Consider the following 20,218-nt stretch of genomic DNA (forward strand, 5'->3'; position numbering starts at 1 on the left):
GCTTTCAGGCAACTGTATGTACAAGCTATATTACATTTCACTGTCAAACAATGAACATGCAACGAGTAATTGTTCAATATAACTGAACAAGACCGATCAAGCAATCAGCTTTCATCATGTGTAAGGGGGTCCTGCACCCCGGTTAGACTCACTAAGCACCCGGAAATGACATTTCAGCACCACAGACAGCGACTGGCAATGACTTTTCTTTTTGGGCCACCCAGCAAAAACAAAACAGGATTTCCAAAACACCCAAGCCTCCAGCACTGACTGACAGATGCTGCTGAAATAGAAGTTGACAACCTAATACAAAGCAATAAGAACGATAACACACTGGGTTGGGAAATGTTTTAATATGTTGGAAGTGCACTGCCTGCAACACCAAAAGAACACTTAATAGATTTACTTGAACAACAGTCTAGAATAGCACCACAAACAATATAATCATAACATACCTTTAACGTAAATGCAGAACATATGATGATTAATAAAATACTGAGATAACTTAAAATGCATACATCACAGCAATACGTAACCTCAAAAACAGTTGAATTTTTTGGATTGTGACAGCACAAATAGCAGCCCTGCTCCAAACATTCCAAGTCCAAGCACTGCAGCAAACCTCTTGCGGGCCTTTCCTCGCTGACCAATATTGGAGTTTGGTTGAAGAGGCTGAAAGGTATATTCTGTGTGATCCGTCTAAGGGAAAATTAATGGTTAAAAGAGAATAAATCATTTTGGAATTGATTTTAAAAATGTTATGCTAATATTATTCTTTTGTTAAACAAAACTAATTACTGATTGTCTCTAAATTTCAGTGAAAAACCATCCCAAAACCCAGTATTTCACAACATCAGTATCCATTATATGATGTAGTGGAATGTTGTTTATGACTAAAGACAAAACACTGAGAAAGTGTTGTATTTAGGCATTTCAATTTTGATAGTGTGGCACAATAAAATGCTGAATGCTTTGAGAACACCAGGGGGCCCGTTTCAATAAGGAGGTTCAACCAACTCCAAGTTAAAACTTGAACTCTGAGTTGACTTACCCTGAAATGGGAAACTCTGAGTTTTCAGTTTCAAAACAGCTGAATTGAGTTAGTTCAGTCGACTCAGAGTAGGTTGACTCGGAGTGAAGCACATGCACCACAAGCCATCATCAATGGAGCTCCGATATTACGGTTCACCATGGCAACAGCACGTGACAAAATGACGTCTGCATGCTTCTGAGTCAATACAAGTTTAATTCTTATCACTGTTATAATATCAAAGATGAAAACTGATAGAATGGTAAGTTCTGATTGAACCAATATTAATTTTCATGGTATCCCATGTGCAAAAAAAGAAGAAAAAAATAATTTAACAGGATGCAATAATAAGAGTGTAAATTATTTTATTAATATTAAACACTCGTTAGGCAATTTACTTCCACTTTTAGAACATTTTCTTAATTTTTATTGGAAATAAATGCCTTTCTGATGTGATATGTGATAGGAAAAGGAAGAATAGCGAGCTTGGCAGAAGGTGGATTCAAACCCAGTCAGTCACATCACAAGTTAATTCTCCGCATTTGACGCATTACTGCCTACACCACTGCAGCTACAAGAGCGAATATTAATTTTAACCTTGTCTGACATTGGTGGGCGGAGCTACTGTAAATTTGCACTTAGTAATAGACACTCCAAATATTCTAAGTAATCCATTTGCATTAAGATTATTTTTATTACCACACTGGCAGATATTGATCATTTTACTCAAGTGAAATGCATTTAATTTAGATCCCTCCCAGGAAACATGACTAAATATCTTATATCATTTTCTTATATAGAAAATCCATCTTGATTTAAGAATTTTTAGATATTTGTACTTGAAATAGGACAAAAAAAAAAATGCTCCATAAGAAAAGCATTTTTACAGCATGAACAAATGAATGAACTATTTAAACATCACTAGCACTTTAAAAAGGGTGAGGAGACCGAAATAAACTCTGGGTTTACCGAAGAAAACCTGCTCCCAACAAGGTTATGTTCACAGAGTAAGTTACCATGGTAATTGATTCTGAGTACAAGTTTCCTCTCTTTCAGAAATAGGCTTGACTTAACCTGCTTTCTCGGGTTTGACATGCCTCCCATTCTGAAACAGAAAACGCAGAGTTTCCCTCATTTCAGTGTTAACATACTTAAAGTTCTCACTTAACCTCCTTTCTGAAACGGCCCCCAGGAGCAACAAGCGGCTGCAAACAAGTCTCACTAAACTAATTCCACAGTGGAGATTGATGAGTTGTGGAAATTCCCTGAAAAGTTCTGGCGGATAAGTTGATTCTCAATTAATCAACCGATTACCCTTCATCCTCATGAAAGAGTATGGCGACATCGGAATGGGATGCAATGGCTGCCCCTGTTGGTCTATTGTAAACTATTTTAAATAGAAGCGTCAGACAAGATGAAAGATGAGGACATAAAGGAATGTGGACAAGACTGACCTTGCTGAGCAGGGTCTTAAGACAGAGTATCTCTTTCTGAAGGTCTCCTGTCTGAGTTACTAGCTCAGTGCAAAGGGCTTGAGCCTCTTTTTTGGGATCACATGTGAGAACAACCTGTCAAACAAAGGCGTCACAAACAAGTGAAATACACTTAAACTCATTTTAAAATACACTTAAACTCATGTTCACATCTATTCAAGGCTGTACTCATGGATAAATTCAGGCACTTAGGACAGTCACTCTCAAACTGAGGTGGCACTTGGCCCATGTTTTTTAGCAAGTGAAGTGATTGACATGTCAATTAACTCAGAGTATTAGTAGACTGTCTGCTTAATATCTGCAAACATTTTATTTTGATGGTCCCCCAACAGACATTCTACTGACTACAAGTAACTACATGTCAACTTATTTTACTAAGCCTAACCCTAACACCGAACCCTAACCTAACAGTCTACCAATTCATAGTTTTGAGTCACGTGACTGGCACAGAAACATCCATATAACTGCATTACAGGCCTGTCAACACATAATGGTTTTCTATGGAAAAACGCTTAACGAAAAACTGCATTCAGTTTATATTCTGGATCATCTGCTTTCCTGTACATTAGTATTCATCAATAAGGTGTCTACTGAATTTGGTCTTTTAATATTAATGTCTTCATTAGAACTACAAACTTGATAAAAAAAAAAAAAATCACTGGCAGCCAATGGAGTAAAGCCTTGTTTTGCCCTCCAGGTGGGCATTCCTATAAGTGTGTGGTGATATGTGAAAACTATGAATACTCTAATGAGAGTTAGTTGACATGTAGAATGTCATCATCGAAATAAAGCGTTACCCAAAAAGTGTGTTCCAGACGGCCACACAAGACTAAAGAAACTGACAGGAATACTTGTTATTGGTCTTATTTTACAAAGGATACAGATGCAGTACACAACGAACCTCAGAGGGGCTACGCGGGAACCTGCTGATGACGTCCTGTAAGGTTTCTGTCAAGTAACAGCACTGCTGTTTCAGGCTGATCAGAAAGTTAAGGAAATCTTCACTCCTGAGGAAAAGACGACATTTCACAAATGACACCCTGTGTTTAAGAACTTACGAAGTAGTTAAATAAACATTCCACTTCCTCTATGCTTCATCCTTGCAGCACTCCTTTGTTAAAAAGGCTATGTATTTTTATAGACCTAAAGCCAGAAAAGAATTAACATTTTAGCACTTCCAGCTGCATCTTCCTTTAGCCAATGGTTTTTTTGAATGCGTCTTTGATTAAAAGCCTGAAATAAGGTCTGTAGCTAACAAGCTCAGGATATTTTCACATTTTATTCCACAACATAATATATATCAGTAATGCCCCTTGTGGGTTTTTTTTAAAGCTTTTACTTTTTACCACAATTCCTAACAAGTGGCTAAATGGGACTACAGAGGTTGTCTGGAACATTAAACATCACCAGCCGAACAGGTAAACTCATCTACTCATTAGTTCGCTTTTACAGCCTCATTGTGTATATAAACGAACTCTTGCAAACTATTCAAACTTTCAGGGAAATTTTAAAAGTTGTCAGAAGCTTAGGGATGGTGATGAAGTAACGTGATCATGGTTTACAGCCCATGTTTGGCTTTTTACCTCCAGAAATTGTATTGAGGATTCAAATTTCATAAAGTTATTTTCATTTGTGTAGATTACCATGATGAACAAAACATGTAAGAATCATTAATTTTTGTTTATCACAGAACAATTTCAAAAGCCAACAGAAAAAATTCTATTGGGTTTTTAAAGCGAAGGGACCAGGGGGATGCTAACTTCCTACAAAATATACCATACACTATGCCAGGGGTAAACAGGCGGCCCGCGGGCCGCATCCGGCCCGTCAGCATTAAATTTGTGGCCCGCATCATGCTACATATAAATGTATATTTATTATAATTTGACGCTGTAATCATCAGCAGAGAACGCGTCTAGTGTACGCGTGCAGCACAGTTTTTCTAACCGCAAAGAACAATATAAACTGAAGGCACTTTGCACGCGCGCATTGAATACTTTTTGCACTAATTTAGTTTGTCCACAAGGTGTCAGCACTGAAACGGGCTGTTGTTTCAGTCTGAAAAGAAACGTATAAGACGGAACAAGAGTAACAACAAACACAATAGCCGACCGTGTTGAAGAGCGCTTGTTTGAGGGGATTAAAAGATAGCAGCAACTCTAATTTTAAACCAGTACAAAGACATTTTATTGTAACTATTTGAGCGAAAAAGACTAGACAAGCATGAATCTCTCTAGTGCGCATGTGTCGAGCACTTGTGCTCGTGAATGCCATCAAAGGCTCGAGACTGTGCGCGCAAGTAAAAAACAAAGTAACCTTATTTTTCCATGATGAAATGCAGTTGACATTCCTCAAACTTTGCAGTGTGTAAGTTGCCGAGCAGCATGAAAAACAAACCTTTTATTCTTAATGTCAATGTGTTATAAACAGAAAGCAAGCAGCGCTCCCATTAAAGATCTGTAATCACATAATTGAGCTCACGGAGAATATCTGATTTATCATTGTGATTGAACATTTAAAAAAAAAAAAGATTTTTGGATTCTTACCAAATTAAAAGGTAATAATAATATAAATAATAAAACGTTTATTCTCTGAGTATAAATAGGTGCTATAAAAAGTGTTAAAAAGGTGCAATGGAGTATAAAAAGACTATAAAAAAAAAGTGCAATGTTTTCGTCTTACGGACAAACTCTTATCAGCCAGTGAACAACAGCCAGACCTTAAATTTCTTGTGAAAAGAAATGAAATAAGGATGAATAAGGAATGAATAAGGATTTCTTTTCATCAGTTCTTGTTTTTCTTTATGCATTTGTACATTAAGAATACAGCAAGACAAGCTATTAATCACTTTTTTAAATGCCATTTATCATGTTAAGTGACACTTTAAAAAGGACACCATACTATTAAGACTTAGCTAGATAATAAACTGCACTTTTAGTAAATAAACAGTAAAACTACAAATATTGTCTTAAGTAGGCCTAAATAAAAGTCTTACGTTCCAAGTTATAACTTGTGGCCCTTCGCGTTTCATTTGGTTGAAATGCGGCCCTCTTGGCCTCTGAACTTGAGTACTCCTGCACTATGCTATACCCCTGTACACATATTCAAGATGATCGCTATGTTTTATATTTTAGCAAAAAAGTACATAAAATCTTTTCTTTTTTTTCCCCCCAATGACAAACATTGAAAACAATCAAATATTTCTTAAACAACCAATGGTATCGCTTAATTTGTCGACAGCATTCTTGGCGCACTTTTGCCATCACTTACAATTTCAAACTCTTGTAATGGCTCACACATACCATGCGATGTTGATAGTGTTATCTTAACAGAGCATTTCCCCAAGCAGCCGTTTTCTTCTCCTAACACTCTGTCAGAGCCCGTGGTAAACACTGTCAGACGCTGTGGAGTTACTATCTTCTCCAGGACAGAGAGATGGGCTCTGAGCGCCACTTTGTTAGTTTTTCTATGACTGAATGAGTGATAGGCTCTTGTGGGACGACTAAGTGCTGGGTTAATGCCACCGTCCCAACAGGCACCATGAGCAGATCCATCAAATTGTATCAGGGCATGTATGCTGGTAATTAATTGTATTTTAAATAATTTAACCACTCAAAATAAATAATTGCAGTTTAATCTATTAATAATGTTTGTAAATCTTTTTCATCCTAAAAATAACATCAGTATCAAAGCTACACATTATTACAGTTATCAGCCGGAAACAACTTATGAACTCTTGTGAAAGCGGCAGTGCTTATGTTTACATACATCCCATTAGGAAGGAAATCAACTGTGGCAATGAATTTCACTGTAACTCTATATCCTTTTAATGTGTGTTTACGGAGGACCTATCAGAAGAGGATTTAACCGCACAATTTACTGTGTGTCCGTCTGCCCTCTCTGTACCTCCCCGACTTTGAATAAAGAAATTACAGATTGATTAGATTCATTAAGTGTGTACTTTAAAGTTAAAATGGCCACCACACCGCCAACTCACCATCATCCGTCAGAGCCCGGAGCGTGCAGAAATGGCACTAGTTCATTTCTCACCTTACAAATCACTACTAGAGCTTAAACCATTAAGACAGGCTTACATGGAAGACTTGTCAAGACACTGTTGTCCTGCTATAGCTGCACTGCAGACTGTTACCAGCATAAGAAACTGCTCATAGGACTACGTAACTGATGATGAATGAATAAATATGGTTTGGATTTGATGTGGATACTTAAACATACAATAAAGTTTAGCTTAGCTTGAGGCTTGATGAGCTTTACCCGCTGTCTATGTTATTAAGAGGCGTCAGGGTGTCCAGATCTACTTTATCAAGGTGCATCTGCTCCATGGCGCTGAGAATCTTCTTTTGATCCTCAGGATCAGTTACACCAATCTACAAAGAGAAAGAGAGCTGATTTATCAATGTAAACATTTTATTGCACGGATGTGTGTGTAAACCAAATAAAAATATACATATTTATTTCTGTTTAAATATAATTGTAATTGATCTTTTTTATATCTTGTCAGTCTTGCTTATATGTACACACTGCATTATTATACTACACAGTGACTGTCAATGAATGCAGAACAAACTGGAAAAAATAACAACACACAAAAAAGCAAAGCTGCTCATATGTCACATAACCAGAGCCTAAAATCAAATCTTATTTAAAACTGAGCAGTATTCTTTCACTGCCTTACAAGAACGTTTCTGCATTCGGAACAGTTCTATCCACTAGCTTTGTAAGTGATTGTTTTGCACAAAATATATTTTCTTCTCTTGCTATGCTTGACATACCTTTTCTAAATCCCCCTTCTCCATCATCAATAAGTCGCTCCAAGTGACATCATGATCCTGCCGGTGTAAAAAATAAACAGAGGTGTAACTGAAACTTAAATTGAACATTAGAGATGATATCGATTACCTCTGAGTCTGAATTACAATGCTGGTTACCTGTATTTTCTTTTACAATGCAGGTCTATAGGGTGACCATAGTATAGCAGTATAATTTAAAAAATCTTCACAGATCAGATAATAAACATGCAAACTAAATATAAGCTTAATACGTCTGGAACACCAGCCCTATAGAATTTGATTGAAAATGCACTACTTTAAACATTTGTTTTAGCGTAACAAAGTAAATCAACTGGCTCACCACCATGATGTCTGAGAGATAATCCAGATTCAGACCATGCAGCAGCAGTTCAATATCACTCAGCTTAGAACAACTGTAAGATTAAACCCAAAGAATACAATATCAATATCCGAGTCCAACTGTTTCTATATTGATTTGTAAAGCTATTAAATTTATAGTGAGGAACAGAATATGACTTATGTTCTTCTGCTACCTATCTGTATATTTATATGCTCACCAAGGTTGAATAAAAATAGAGCAGAACTGTAAAATATTACTACATCTTAAAACAGTTCTCTTTCGTTTAATTTTTTTATTTTTTTTACACAATGTTAGCATCATGGCTATTTACATGGAAAACACAAATGTCGTTATCACAATCCGTAAAATTTACATTATTATATAAAACATTACTCCAGTCTTCAGTGTGACTGAATGTTTCTTCAGAAATAATTCTAATATACTGATTTGCTGCTCAAGAACCATTTCTTATGATTATCAATGTTGTAAACCGTTTTTTCAAGTTCAAATGAGCAGGATTTATTTGAAATAGACATTTTGTAACATTAAAATGCCTTTTCCTTTCATTTAAAAAAAATAAATAAATAACTCACTGACCCTGAACTTACAGTAGTGAATAAGCATTCAAAGCATTTCTTTTCATTTTTAGGCACCACTAGAGGGTGTTACAAGCCAAGTCACAGACACAGAGGCTCACCTCTCTTTGCAGGCAGAGTTAGGGTTTTGTTTGAGAAATTTAAACAGAGCCTCAGCTTTGGACTGTGCATTGGCATTTGCAGCAGAGAGCTCTGGAGAATCAAAGATCCTGGAGATCTGAAGGAGCACAAGTTTAATATTCCTCATTCTCAAGAGCAAGAGTCATGCATTTTTTTTTTTTTTTTTTTTTTTTTAAGTGCCCCTATTATGTTTTTTTCGAATATCACCTTTCATGCAGTGTGCAATATAGCCGTTTGTGAATGTAAAAGGTCTGCAAAGTGTTGAAGATCAAAGTGCATGACAAATAAAGTGATTGTCTTCTAAAAGAAAGAATCGATTCTGAACAACTGAAAACAAGCCTTCAGCAACTCCAGTCTCACTTCCTGTGACACACCTACATAATGCAACACATTTGCATAATGGTGTTCGACATGGTGTCGAGAAGACACTATTTTCAGCGTTGCAAATCCTTTGCACACACTTCAAAAGGATGAGGACTCGAACTGAAATTGATATGGGGAAAACCATATAACGGTGTATACAAGTGCTGAGGAAGCCTCCAGAGCTGAAATTCAGATATAGGTGCTTCGTTTCCGACACGCACTGTAAATGGTAGACCAAGTGATGCAACTGACGCTGGTAGGTCACATGATAATGACAACATGGCAGACATAGTACGTTCAGATTACATTCATTCTATATAGAACATACTTTTTTTTTTAGGGGTTGTGAAGTAATTACTTGTTCAAAATAAGTACCTATAAAATAATTATGCGATTTTGGATGCAGCCTCTATCTTCAAACAAACAGTTTTCAGACTCTTTGAGAAACGAGGTGATGTGCAATGTATATTATGAGAAAATTAAAGTGTTTTTTTGACCTTGGATGTATGCAAACCTATTGTAGGAGACCTCCAAAAACAGGAAATAGCATAATAGGGGCACTTTAACTATAGTCTAAAAGTAACATGTCTATGATTTCTGACATTAGAGATCACAGCAGAGAAAAAGGTGACCTACCTCAGGGTAATTGAACACTTTGGCCATGTCAGCTGCTGCCTTCCCTGATTTGGTTTTGATGGACTTATCCGCTCCTAGTTGAAGCAGTTTCAACACGGCTCCTTGGTGTCCGTACTGAACTGCCATTATGAGGGCCTGCTCCATCAGAACAATATTACAGTGGATTCCAGAGGAGAACGAAACAATATTAGATGCTCAGTTATATTGATCTTTTAAGAACACCTGCTAAACGAAGCCTGATAATGATTACGATAAAATTGATAATGATTGTGATAGTGCAGGAGGAAATAAGTTAAATGTATTCTACATCTACTTGTCACAGCCTTTATTGATGAGCTTACCGTATGTCCATTTTCGTTCTGAAAGTTCAGCTCTGCTCCATGCGACACCAGCAAATTAATCAGCTGACAATAGCCATCTCTGGCAGCCAGCATCAGACACGTCATACTGCTCCTGAGCAAGGGCAAAAAACAAGACACAACAGAACTGCCAGATGTTACTATGATCTTGGTGCTGGATACAAATCACACAGACGAGGGATGTGTTCTCTGCCACATTTAGATTTAACACGAGTCATTTATTGCAATAAACTGAGATGGAATTGTTAGAAGCAATGTGTAATAGTGATAAACTAAGCCTAGTGACTTTCTGCTATAGTCACCATCTTTAAGTACACTGCAGAGTGTTCTGGCAGTTTCATGAAGATATCTTAAACAACAACAAATGAAACCCTTGAGAATGACAGACGGCACAGAAATTCAAGCTTGTCACCCTTTACTTCTCAGAGTAAATATATTTGTTAACAGTTGCATCGTACCCTTTCAGATTTTTGAAGCAAGTGGATTTTGAATGCAACTTCCACAAATTTTTAATAAATTTGCACAATTAATTGTAGTCAGTGTTATTTTAGTATCATTGAGATACTATAGTTATTAATATTTTCCATTATCTTTAATTTTAAAAGTTCTTGTGCTTGTCATTTTCATTTTTTTTTTTTTAAATGTCCATATAGTTTTTAATTTTAGTACATCAAGGTAAACCAAATTAAAATTAAAACTTTACTTTTATTTCAGTTCATGTGTATTTTATTTCAAGTTACAAAAATGTTTATGTTTTAGTTTTAGTTAATGTAATAACTCTGACAGTGGATTTAAAAAAAAAAAAAAAAAAAAAAAAAAAAAAAAATTATAACACTGAATCAGAACAAAGCTAATCTGTTGTTTTTGTGTGCTTGTCATTTTTATTTTATTTGTTTATTTTTTTAATTGTTCATATAGTTTTTTTTTTTTTGTTGATGTTTTTGTTTCAATTTTAGGTTTAGTTATTTTAGTACATCAAGTTAAACTAAATTAAAATAAAAAAAAAAAATACTTTAATTTTATTTCAGTTCATGTGTATATTTTATTTCAAGTAACAAATGTTTATGGTTTTAGTTTAACCCCAACTGTAGATAAAAAACCCCCCAAAAAAACCCACTGAAACAGTCTAAAACACAGATTTTTTTTTATGTCCATATAGTTATTTCTTTTATTTCAATTTTAGTTTATTGTAGTATATCAGGTTAAACTAAATGATTTTTATTTTTTCAGATAATGCGCATTTTATTTCAAGTAACAATTTATTATTTTTTTATTAACTATATTAACCCTGATTGTAGATTTGATTTATTACAAAAATAACTATACATTATATTAGGTCACAGTTTTAAATAAAGGCCTCCTTGCATGCTAAACAAAATCTGTACCTCTAGGCTAACATCTGACAGTTCTTAAAAAACAACTAAAATGCAAATCATGTCTGATCTTGCTTAGGGCACCAGGTGAGTTTGGACAACCACTGAAAAACAGGTGCATGACACCCCTGTTTGTAAATCACCCCTTAAACGAAACCTCCATTTAATCAAAATCACCATAAAGAGTACTACTGTGCCAAAGTAAACAAAGACAAAAACATTTTACACCTAGCTCAGGACAATCCATTACCTGCAAAAAGCACAAAAGAGGAACTTTCTAGTCATCTGTCCTCAGAGCTTGCGTCACTGTTGTAAATATACAGTTTTATCTAAATGTCACGGTGTCAAACATCACACCTCAAGTCTATGGGAAAATCCTGAGGCCATTAATCAACATGGGTGGCATTTCCCAGAGAAGGTGATGGCAAACTGAACTCTACAGTGTAAGGCACAGGTAAGCAAGGGCGCCATCATTCTTCATTCTGACATTATCTCTCCTCGCTATCTACGCATTTCCCCTTCAGTGACTGTATTTGTGACAAATGTGTACAAGTCTTAAAAGCATTTTCCCAGGCTGTCCTTTTACTCAAACCAACAGAGCATGAAGAAAAGTTATTGAATCAATAAAACAAGATGCTAATTACTGTAAACAGGGTTTATCCTATTGGTAAGATCATAATTTAAGTATCTACATAACTGGGAGTAGTAAGAAGCAGTTATAAATGCTTCTCGTATACTAAACTGATATTTGAAATTAGAATCATTTGGAACAGCATATGCTTGTTAAAATGAATGCTCAAAAGCCTCACTGGGCACATCATCAAATAAACTACATGAATGAAAGGAAGAGGCACTTGCAGAAGTCTTGCATAATCAGCCAGCAAAATAAGGCCACCCGGGCCCAGTGAATTTTAGATTGCGCTCTCTTCACAATTAAAGCCTGAAACATACTGTACTCTATGGAAGACTTGAATCCAACTGATACACAATTAGCTACACAAGCTCAATATTATATGTTGTTGCATTTCAAAATGCAATTCACAACATGAAGCAGGTATGTATGCGGTTATACGCAGGTAAAATGACAGGTATAAATGACTTTCTTTGGTGAAACGCAAAAGATGTTCATTTTGATAAATGTTTTTTTAATGAAAGTCAAAAGGAGTCCAATGTTTTGGACCCCATTTGACTAATAAAATGATTGTGCCAGAAGAATAGTGTCAGAACTTTGTCTGCTCTCTCTGTATCATCTCGTGAGCTTTTATTACATCTTACACAAGCGCGGTGAGGTGCTTTAAGCATTTTCAGATGTAGATGTGGATGAGCAACTTTTGGAAAATGCTTGAAAACGTTAGTGTGGACAGGGAGAGTTTTGAAATGACATCGCATGACATCCAAGTAAACAAAATATCAGTTTACTTATATAAGTAAGTGTTTTATTTTGATGTCAAAGCGATTAAAAGATTTATATCCAGGGCTGCACAACTCAAACAAAAATTATATGCTAATGTTTTGTCATATATTGCGATGATGATGATGATGATGATTATTATTATTACTACGATAACTTACAATAAGGTTTAATTTGTTATCATTAGTTAAATACTTTAGTTGAACTAAAAATGAACAATGCTTACAATACTGCAACATTTATTAATCTTAATTTCAACATTTACCAATACATTATGGAAATCAAATGTTGCATTTGTTAACATTAGTTAATGCACTGTGAACTTACATGAACAAACAATGAACAGCTGGATTTTTATTAACTAACATTAACAAAGATGAATAAATTCTGTAAAATGTATTGCTCATTGTTAGTTCGTGTTAGTTCATAAATTAACTAATGCTAACAATATGACCTTGTTGTAAAGTGACTCATTATTAGATCTCCAATCAATAAATAAAACATCCCAGATAAAACCATTACTGTTATACTGTAAAATAAATGAATCAGGTTACTGTACTTCTGGCCATGTTAGAAATTAAATTATGCGTACATAAAGTAAACCTAGCACACAATGTGTACCCAAATGCACATTAATCTCACAGATGGATTTTATGACAAGCAGCATTTAGTGTAAATTAAGCCATTGAAAACAGTGCTGCGCTTCACTCCGAAACACAAATTGCAGCCTTTAGGTGACATTGCTATTTCGGTTTTATTCTGATTGATTTTGTAGCCCCATTTATTCATTTAAATAATACTAAATCAACATACAAACCACCTGCAGTTCACTAATAAACCCCTGTTCGAGAAACCCTGGCATAGACATTTGCAGGGGTGTATATAGCAGCAGTTTGATGACCCCTGTAATCAGAGACAAAATGTGTGCAAATTAAAACCACTCACCCCAATACCATAATCACAATGTTACATGAGGTGATGCATTTAAACATCTATTCTATGCCTGTGATTTCACATGTGAAAGAGAATGGTAACAAAATGTAAAATTTTAGTCTCAGCAATTTTCAAATAATGAATCTCAACTAATCTGAAACAGCCCCCCTTCCCAAATTATGTCTGGCTTTGTGTTAGCATGCTGCATTTGTTAAAAGATTTAGGGAAGTGCAGCTGCTGCACATTGTAAGTTATGTGTGGAGCACTGAGAGGGCAGAGGAAGAGGATGAATGTTTCACAAGTCCAATGTCTCCCTGTACCTTGTTACCGAACTTTAAATATTTTGTCTGGATGAGACACAATCACTTTCTCACCAGTCAAGTGAGCAACATGCTTGTTGACACTCCAGATCATGTGAGCGGTTCGGGTGGCAGATGATAAGCAGCTGGAGGCTGCCCTGAAAAATGCCTGAGTCAATACATTATTGAGTACACATCACCTCCCAAATAGAGTTGTTAGGAAGACTTGTTTAAAACACTGTCTGGCCAGAAGCTGGTGGGAGCATTTTTTCACATACTCTCAAACAACAGAGCTAGACAGTGCTTGTGATTATCTGTTGTTGTTAGATCTGGATTCATGTGGATGAGATTATGGATCATAGGGCCTGTTTACACCTGGTCACTTCATGCGTTTTTACTGATCAGAGATAGCTATATGATTTATCAAAATTCCATTTACACTTGGCCACATAAATGTGTCTCCGCAAAACGGATATAAATCCGATCTTCAATTTCCACGCAATAATGCAGATTTAATGGAGTTCACGTCACGGAAAGAAACAAATATGAGCTGCATTTTATTGATCATCAGCTAAGAATAAACTACAGAACCAAAGCACTGTCAGAAAACAAATTAAAAGATTGTAAAACTTTATTTTAAACTCAATTGTTTTTTTTAAAATCTGAAGCCCAAAGTATACTTCACTTTTTACACGTGGGCATGGGGTCAGCGTACAGTGCGCGTGACGCAAATTTCGTCATCAGAAGAGTATGCGCAAGTCGCACATGTGCATTTAAAGGTGCCCTAGAACATTTTTTTTAAAATATGTAATATAAGTCTAAGGTGTCCCCTGAATGTGTCTGTGAAGTTTCAGCTCAAAATACCCCATAGATTTTCTTTTATTCATTTTTTTAACTGCCTATTTTGGGGCATAATTAGAAATGAGCCGATTCAGGGTGTGTGGCCCTTTAAATCTGGTGCTCCACGCCCCAAGAGGTCGCGCTTGCCTTAAACAACATAAAAAAAGTTCACACAGCTAATATAACCCTCAAATGGATCTTTACAAAGTGTTCGTCATGCAGCATGTCTAATCGCGTAAGTACAGTGTTTGTTTTGATGTTTACATTGATTCTGAATGAGTTTGAGGCTGTGCTCCGTGGCTAATGGCTAATGCTACACTGTTGGAGAGATTTATAAAGAATGAAGTTGTGTTTATGCACTATACAGACTGCAAGTGTTTAAAAATGAAAATAACGACGGCTCTTGTCTCCGTGAAAACAGTAAAAAAACAATGGTAACTTTAACCACATTTAATAGTACATTAGCAACATGTTAACAAAACATTTAGAAATCTTGATATCATGGATCATGTCAGTTATTATTGCTCTATCTGCCATTTTTTCGCTATTGTCCTTGCTTGCTTAGTCTGTTGATTCAGCTCTGCACAGATCCAGACGTTCTGCCCTTGTCTAATGCCTTTCATAATGTTGGGAACATGAGTTGGCATATGCAAATATTGGGGCGTACACCCCGACTGTTACATAACAGTCTGTGTTATGTTGAGATTCGCCTGTTCTTCAGAGGTCTTTTAAACAAATGAGATTTATATAAGAAGGAGGAAACAATGGAGTTTGAGACTCACTGTATGTCATTTCCATGTACTGAACTCTTGTTATTCAACTATGCCGAGGTAAATTTAATTTTTGAATCTAGGGCACCTTTAAATTTTTCTTGCAGTAATTAGTTTATCCACAACTGTGCCCTGGGGCATCGATTCACAAGGTATTCAAAGAAAAACTGCATAAACAGAAAAGACCGGAACGCATAAAAGCTACACTGACAATGGAGGCCTACATAGACGAGAGATTGTGCGAAGAGGTTAGAAAGTACCCATATTTGAACAATTCTAGCATGAAAGAATACAAAGATGTTTACATGGGTTGTAACTCGTGGCAAAAGATTGCTCAAAACTGCGCATGTGTCGAGCGCCTGTGTATGCGTATAAGTCGAATAAAGTATAAGGCTGTGCATTCGACAGTGTGAAAAAACACGAAGCATACCTAGGGCTTGAGACTGAAAATGGGCTTCCATAATATCTAAAGTATAAAGGTTGACAATACCATAAAGATGATTTAAAAGAACTTAACCATTTTACTCAATGTCATTTAGCAAAAATAAATGAATAACATTTGGCTAGTAAAATTCCACAGTAGTATTCATCATAAACTGAACCCCAGCTGCATGCCATGCATGAGCAGTCACACCTGCAAAATAACTTTCTTACCTGTTGCAGATATTCGGGTCAGCGTTGCGACTGAGCAGCAGAGCCACACACCTGCAGATCATCTCTTCTGAGGCAGACGTTGCTGTGCAAGCAGCCATCAGAACTGTATAATTGTCTATGTACGGAAGTTAGGGAAAAACAGACATATTTATCGCAAAAATATTCTGCAATGGTAAATGTTCATACCACAGGATAAACTTGCTTTTACATATGTCATGCGAGTCTCACATGGCCTAATGTTGTTGGACAAAGACACTGTTAGTGCTTCGATCAAGTATCTGACCGGGAGCAGTTCTAGTGTTGTGTTGATGCAGAAAGACCCATCTAAGTTAGGGGTTTGTGTGTTGTGATGACAGCCGCGTTTAGACTACAGGAGCAGGTCTGCTAGGGAGTAGGATGCAGACATAGTTTAGTTGCGTCTGCGGTGGAGCAGGAAAATAAATAAAGCTCCGGTGTTGGGCCAACGCAATGACGCCAGCACCACGCTCTGTATACCGCCATTATCAATCACTTCTACATTCTTCCCCTTCTGTGCGGAACACAGACCAGGAAGTGGCAGCTGCATTCACATTTAATTATTTCCTGTCTGTTAGGCCTGCAGCTTCAGTTGCTCGAGATCCCCTCTGGAACTCCCCCTCCATCTCTTCCCAGTGGACGCAGTGGAAGTGTCTACATCGCTTCAGTCGCTCATGTGCCGACATTTCACCGTGACCAACAGATGCATTCAATTTTGAAAAAAAAAAAAAATAAATTAAGAGAGACAATGTGTAAACGAAAAACACCAGCAGATTAATTACACGTTACAATAGTTCGGCATGTGCGTCACAAACATTAAGTAATGGCAGATGAAGGACACTAAGGCAAACTCTAATTGGTTTCCATCCTCGCTAGCATGTGGGTTGAAATCAAAAGAATGTAACCTACTTCAATGTTAAGCGTATTAATGAAAACCAAACTATTCCCCCCTGAAGGATTAAGTCTAGCCATGCTCTTTTGATTTGATATCATTGGGTTTCTTCCCTGTGGCTGATGCAAAACCCCATCCTCTCCAATAAAAACCCACAAGAGTCAAAGGAAGGCCATGTGGTGCAATGCCAGATTGACAGTACTTGCTCTCTCACCTTATCAAACTAAACCTTAAAAAGGTTCACCAAGTGTAGTGCACCTTTATGCATCTGATAAGTTACTGATGCCATTGTAGAAATGCTCAAAATGGTCATATAACAGAAAAAGGGCCTATATCAATAGACAAACATGTGGTTTTTGCCACTTCAAAGCATGTGCATGTGACAGGAAGTAAGTGTACAAGACTTTCCCAGGTCTGAAAAATGCTGGAGCCCTTAACACACACTAAATCCACGCTCTCTAAGGCCCTGTTTACACCTAATATCAAAATGCATTTGTCAATCATCCGCAAGTGGATGACAATAAGGTGTAAACGGGGTCCAAAATGTTTTGAGCTTGTCCACTTTCAACCACTTCCAGAGGTAGTCAAAAAAAAGCATTCGACCGGATTGCTTTCGTAGTGTAAACGCTCATGCTGTCAAAAAAAGACTGTTTACTCTCTGCCTACTGACTTAATAAGTAAACATTATGGGAAACGTGCTAGCCAGATGGGATTTAAACTTAGTCAGCTGAAGACCAAACTTTTTTTGAAGATAAAATTAATAAATCAATCACCATTGCTGATTTCTAACGCACTGATAGTGTTCAGCATGGTTTTTGCACAAGCTTATTTTGTCCATTAGATCGAAAAATATGGAAAAGCCCATAAATTTACCTACCCATAGACCCTCACTTCAAAGAAATCAGGACAGAAGTGGTCTAAAGTGGACAAAAGAGTTAAAACACCAGGTGTAAACAGTCATGTGTCCGCCTAGTCTACTTGTGATCCGATCAATCTTAATACCAGGTGTAAAGAGGGACTAAAACTGCTTCGCACAATATCCCATCATTCATCATGTACAGGAACGCATGTGCCCCAAAATCTTGACTGAGGAAATCTTTCCAGCCCAAGTTAATTTAATTAGATGTAATTTGGTGGCAACATGTAAAGTGTTGTACATTTTATTGGTGCAGAGATGAGTACAAGTAGGTGTATTTTGTGAAACGTTGGCAAATGCTTTTAATAACTTTAGCAGAAGCACCACAGTTAAACTGTTTTGTGTTAATTACTACTGGAAAGACATTCAGAAGTGTATTTTAAAGTATTGAAATGTGTAAAAGCTTAAATATTTGAACAAAGGAAATGCATCATGTAAGTAGACAAGTGGTCAAGTGCAAAGTATGGGTCCCCTTATCTCACATGAGTTTACATGTTAGTAATATTAATTTCTTTAAGTAAATGTTTCTAATGAGGATGATGCGCTGATTTAAAGACAACCTTCAAGTTAAAAGTGACATGCAGAATATCTTAATATCTAATTTAACCTTGCAATATAAAGCTCTGATACATGCATTAATGTTTTTATGAGTGCCTTTTGAGAAACCATTGGTACTGGTTTAAAGGGTTAGTTCACCCAAAAATTAAAATTCTGTCATTTATTACTCACCCTCATGCCATTTTACACCCGTAAGACCTTCGTTGATCTTCGGAACACAAATTAAGATATTATAGTGAGGCCTGCATAGCCAGCAATGACACTTCCTCTCTCAAGATCCATTAATGTACTTAAAACATATATAAATCAGTTCATTTGAGTACAGTGGTTCAATATTAATATTATACAGCGACGAGAATATTTTTGGTGCGCCAAAATAAAACAAAATAACGACTTATTTAGTGATGGCCGATTTCAAAACACTGCTTCAGGAAGATTCGGAGCATAATGAATCAGCGTGTCGAATCATGATTCGGATCGCGTGTCACACTGCTGAAATCACGTGACTTTGGCGCTCCGAACCTCTGATTCGACACGCTGATTCATTATGCTCCGAAGCTTCCTGAAGCATTGTTTTGAAATCGGCCATCACTATATTAGTCGTTATTTCGTTTTTTTTGGCGCACCAAAAATATACTCGTCGCTTTATAATACTACTCATAATAGTACTCACATGAACTGATTTAAATGTGTTTTTAGTACCTTTATGGATCTTGAGTGAGGAAATGTCATTGCTCCCTATGCAGGCCTCACGGAGCCATCGGATTTCAACAAAAATATCTTAATTTGTGTTCTGAAGATAAACGAGTGTGGAACGGGTGTGGAACGGCATGTGGAACGGCATGAAGGTGAGTAATAAATGACAGAATTTTCATTTTTGGGTGAACTAACCCTTTAAGGAGAAACTCTCCATCTACCTCTGCTGAAGTTTGCGCTTGCGCCGTGATCCAGCAGCAGCTCAGCGAGCTCATAGTGGGCCACATGGACGGCGCACATGAGAGGAGTCCAACCAAAGCCAAGCCGCGTCTCCACGTCCAGACCTATTAAAATGAGATTGGCGTATTTTTACCCCATATTTAAGTTTTGTAGCTTGTCTCGCCATAACTAAAACTTGAAATACAAGCACATACCAGCGTCCAAGAGCTCGCGCACCAGGTCGACATTTCCTGCAGTAATGGCTCTTTTCAAGGTGGATACTTTATCATCTCCATTCAAATGTGCTTGAGCGGAGATCTGCCAGACAGATAAAAATGGTTGTTGTTTTAATCATGCAAATAATTTGTGTACATAACCAGCTTATAACGTTACTTAGTGGCTGAATGCTAGGCAAAATATAACATGGGACGAGACGAGTGTTGGAGGTGTCAAAGAATCTTTTAAGTTTACCTCAGCGCCCTTTTTTTTGTTATTATCAGAATATCCAATGTCCCACTCGTCGTTACTCCCATCACTTTCATCCCCAGCAGGAAAGGCATAGCCAATCTCGTTTAACATAATTATGGCGGACTATTAAAAGTTCCCGTTCACCTGATTGCGTTCTCATTAATGTCCGGCGTAATGACGCATGCGGCAGCCACGCCCAGATCTGTATATATTAATGAAGCGACCAATAGAGAAGCGCGTTCTTCCAAAGCAAATTCTTTTAAAATACCTATTTTATTTTTTACTATGTAATATTTTGCTGCTTCACATGTCTTAATTAATAAGGATGCATATGGGCACAAGTATAGTTAGATAGATAAATAGTTACTGCATATTTGATAATCTACTGTAATCTAACTGGCTAATTTTGTTAAAATATATTATTTA

The 20,218-nt window shown here is 36.7% G+C and overlaps 1 protein-coding gene across 1 annotated transcript; it reads right to left on the reverse strand.

The window, feature by feature from the left end:
* Nucleotides 1-537: 537 nt before the first annotated feature.
* On the reverse strand, nucleotides 538-19,903 carry asz1 (ankyrin repeat, SAM and basic leucine zipper domain containing 1). Its single transcript, XM_067390355.1, has 13 exons — nucleotides 19,796-19,903; nucleotides 19,540-19,642; nucleotides 19,327-19,449; nucleotides 16,029-16,143; nucleotides 9,731-9,842; nucleotides 9,390-9,524; nucleotides 8,372-8,487; nucleotides 7,675-7,747; nucleotides 7,317-7,373; nucleotides 6,799-6,911; nucleotides 3,425-3,530; nucleotides 2,485-2,598; nucleotides 538-699 (listed from the first exon to the last, which is right to left on the reverse strand). The coding sequence occupies exons 1-13, from the start codon at nucleotides 19,901-19,903 to the stop codon at nucleotides 538-540; spliced, it is 1,437 nt and encodes a 478-aa protein (XP_067246456.1).
* Between the last annotated feature and the right edge of the window lie 315 nt (nucleotides 19,904-20,218).

The sequence above is a fragment of the Chanodichthys erythropterus genome, chromosome 7 (assembly GCF_024489055.1).
Source record: "Chanodichthys erythropterus isolate Z2021 chromosome 7, ASM2448905v1, whole genome shotgun sequence".
Taxonomy (NCBI): Eukaryota; Metazoa; Chordata; class Actinopteri; order Cypriniformes; family Xenocyprididae; genus Chanodichthys; species Chanodichthys erythropterus.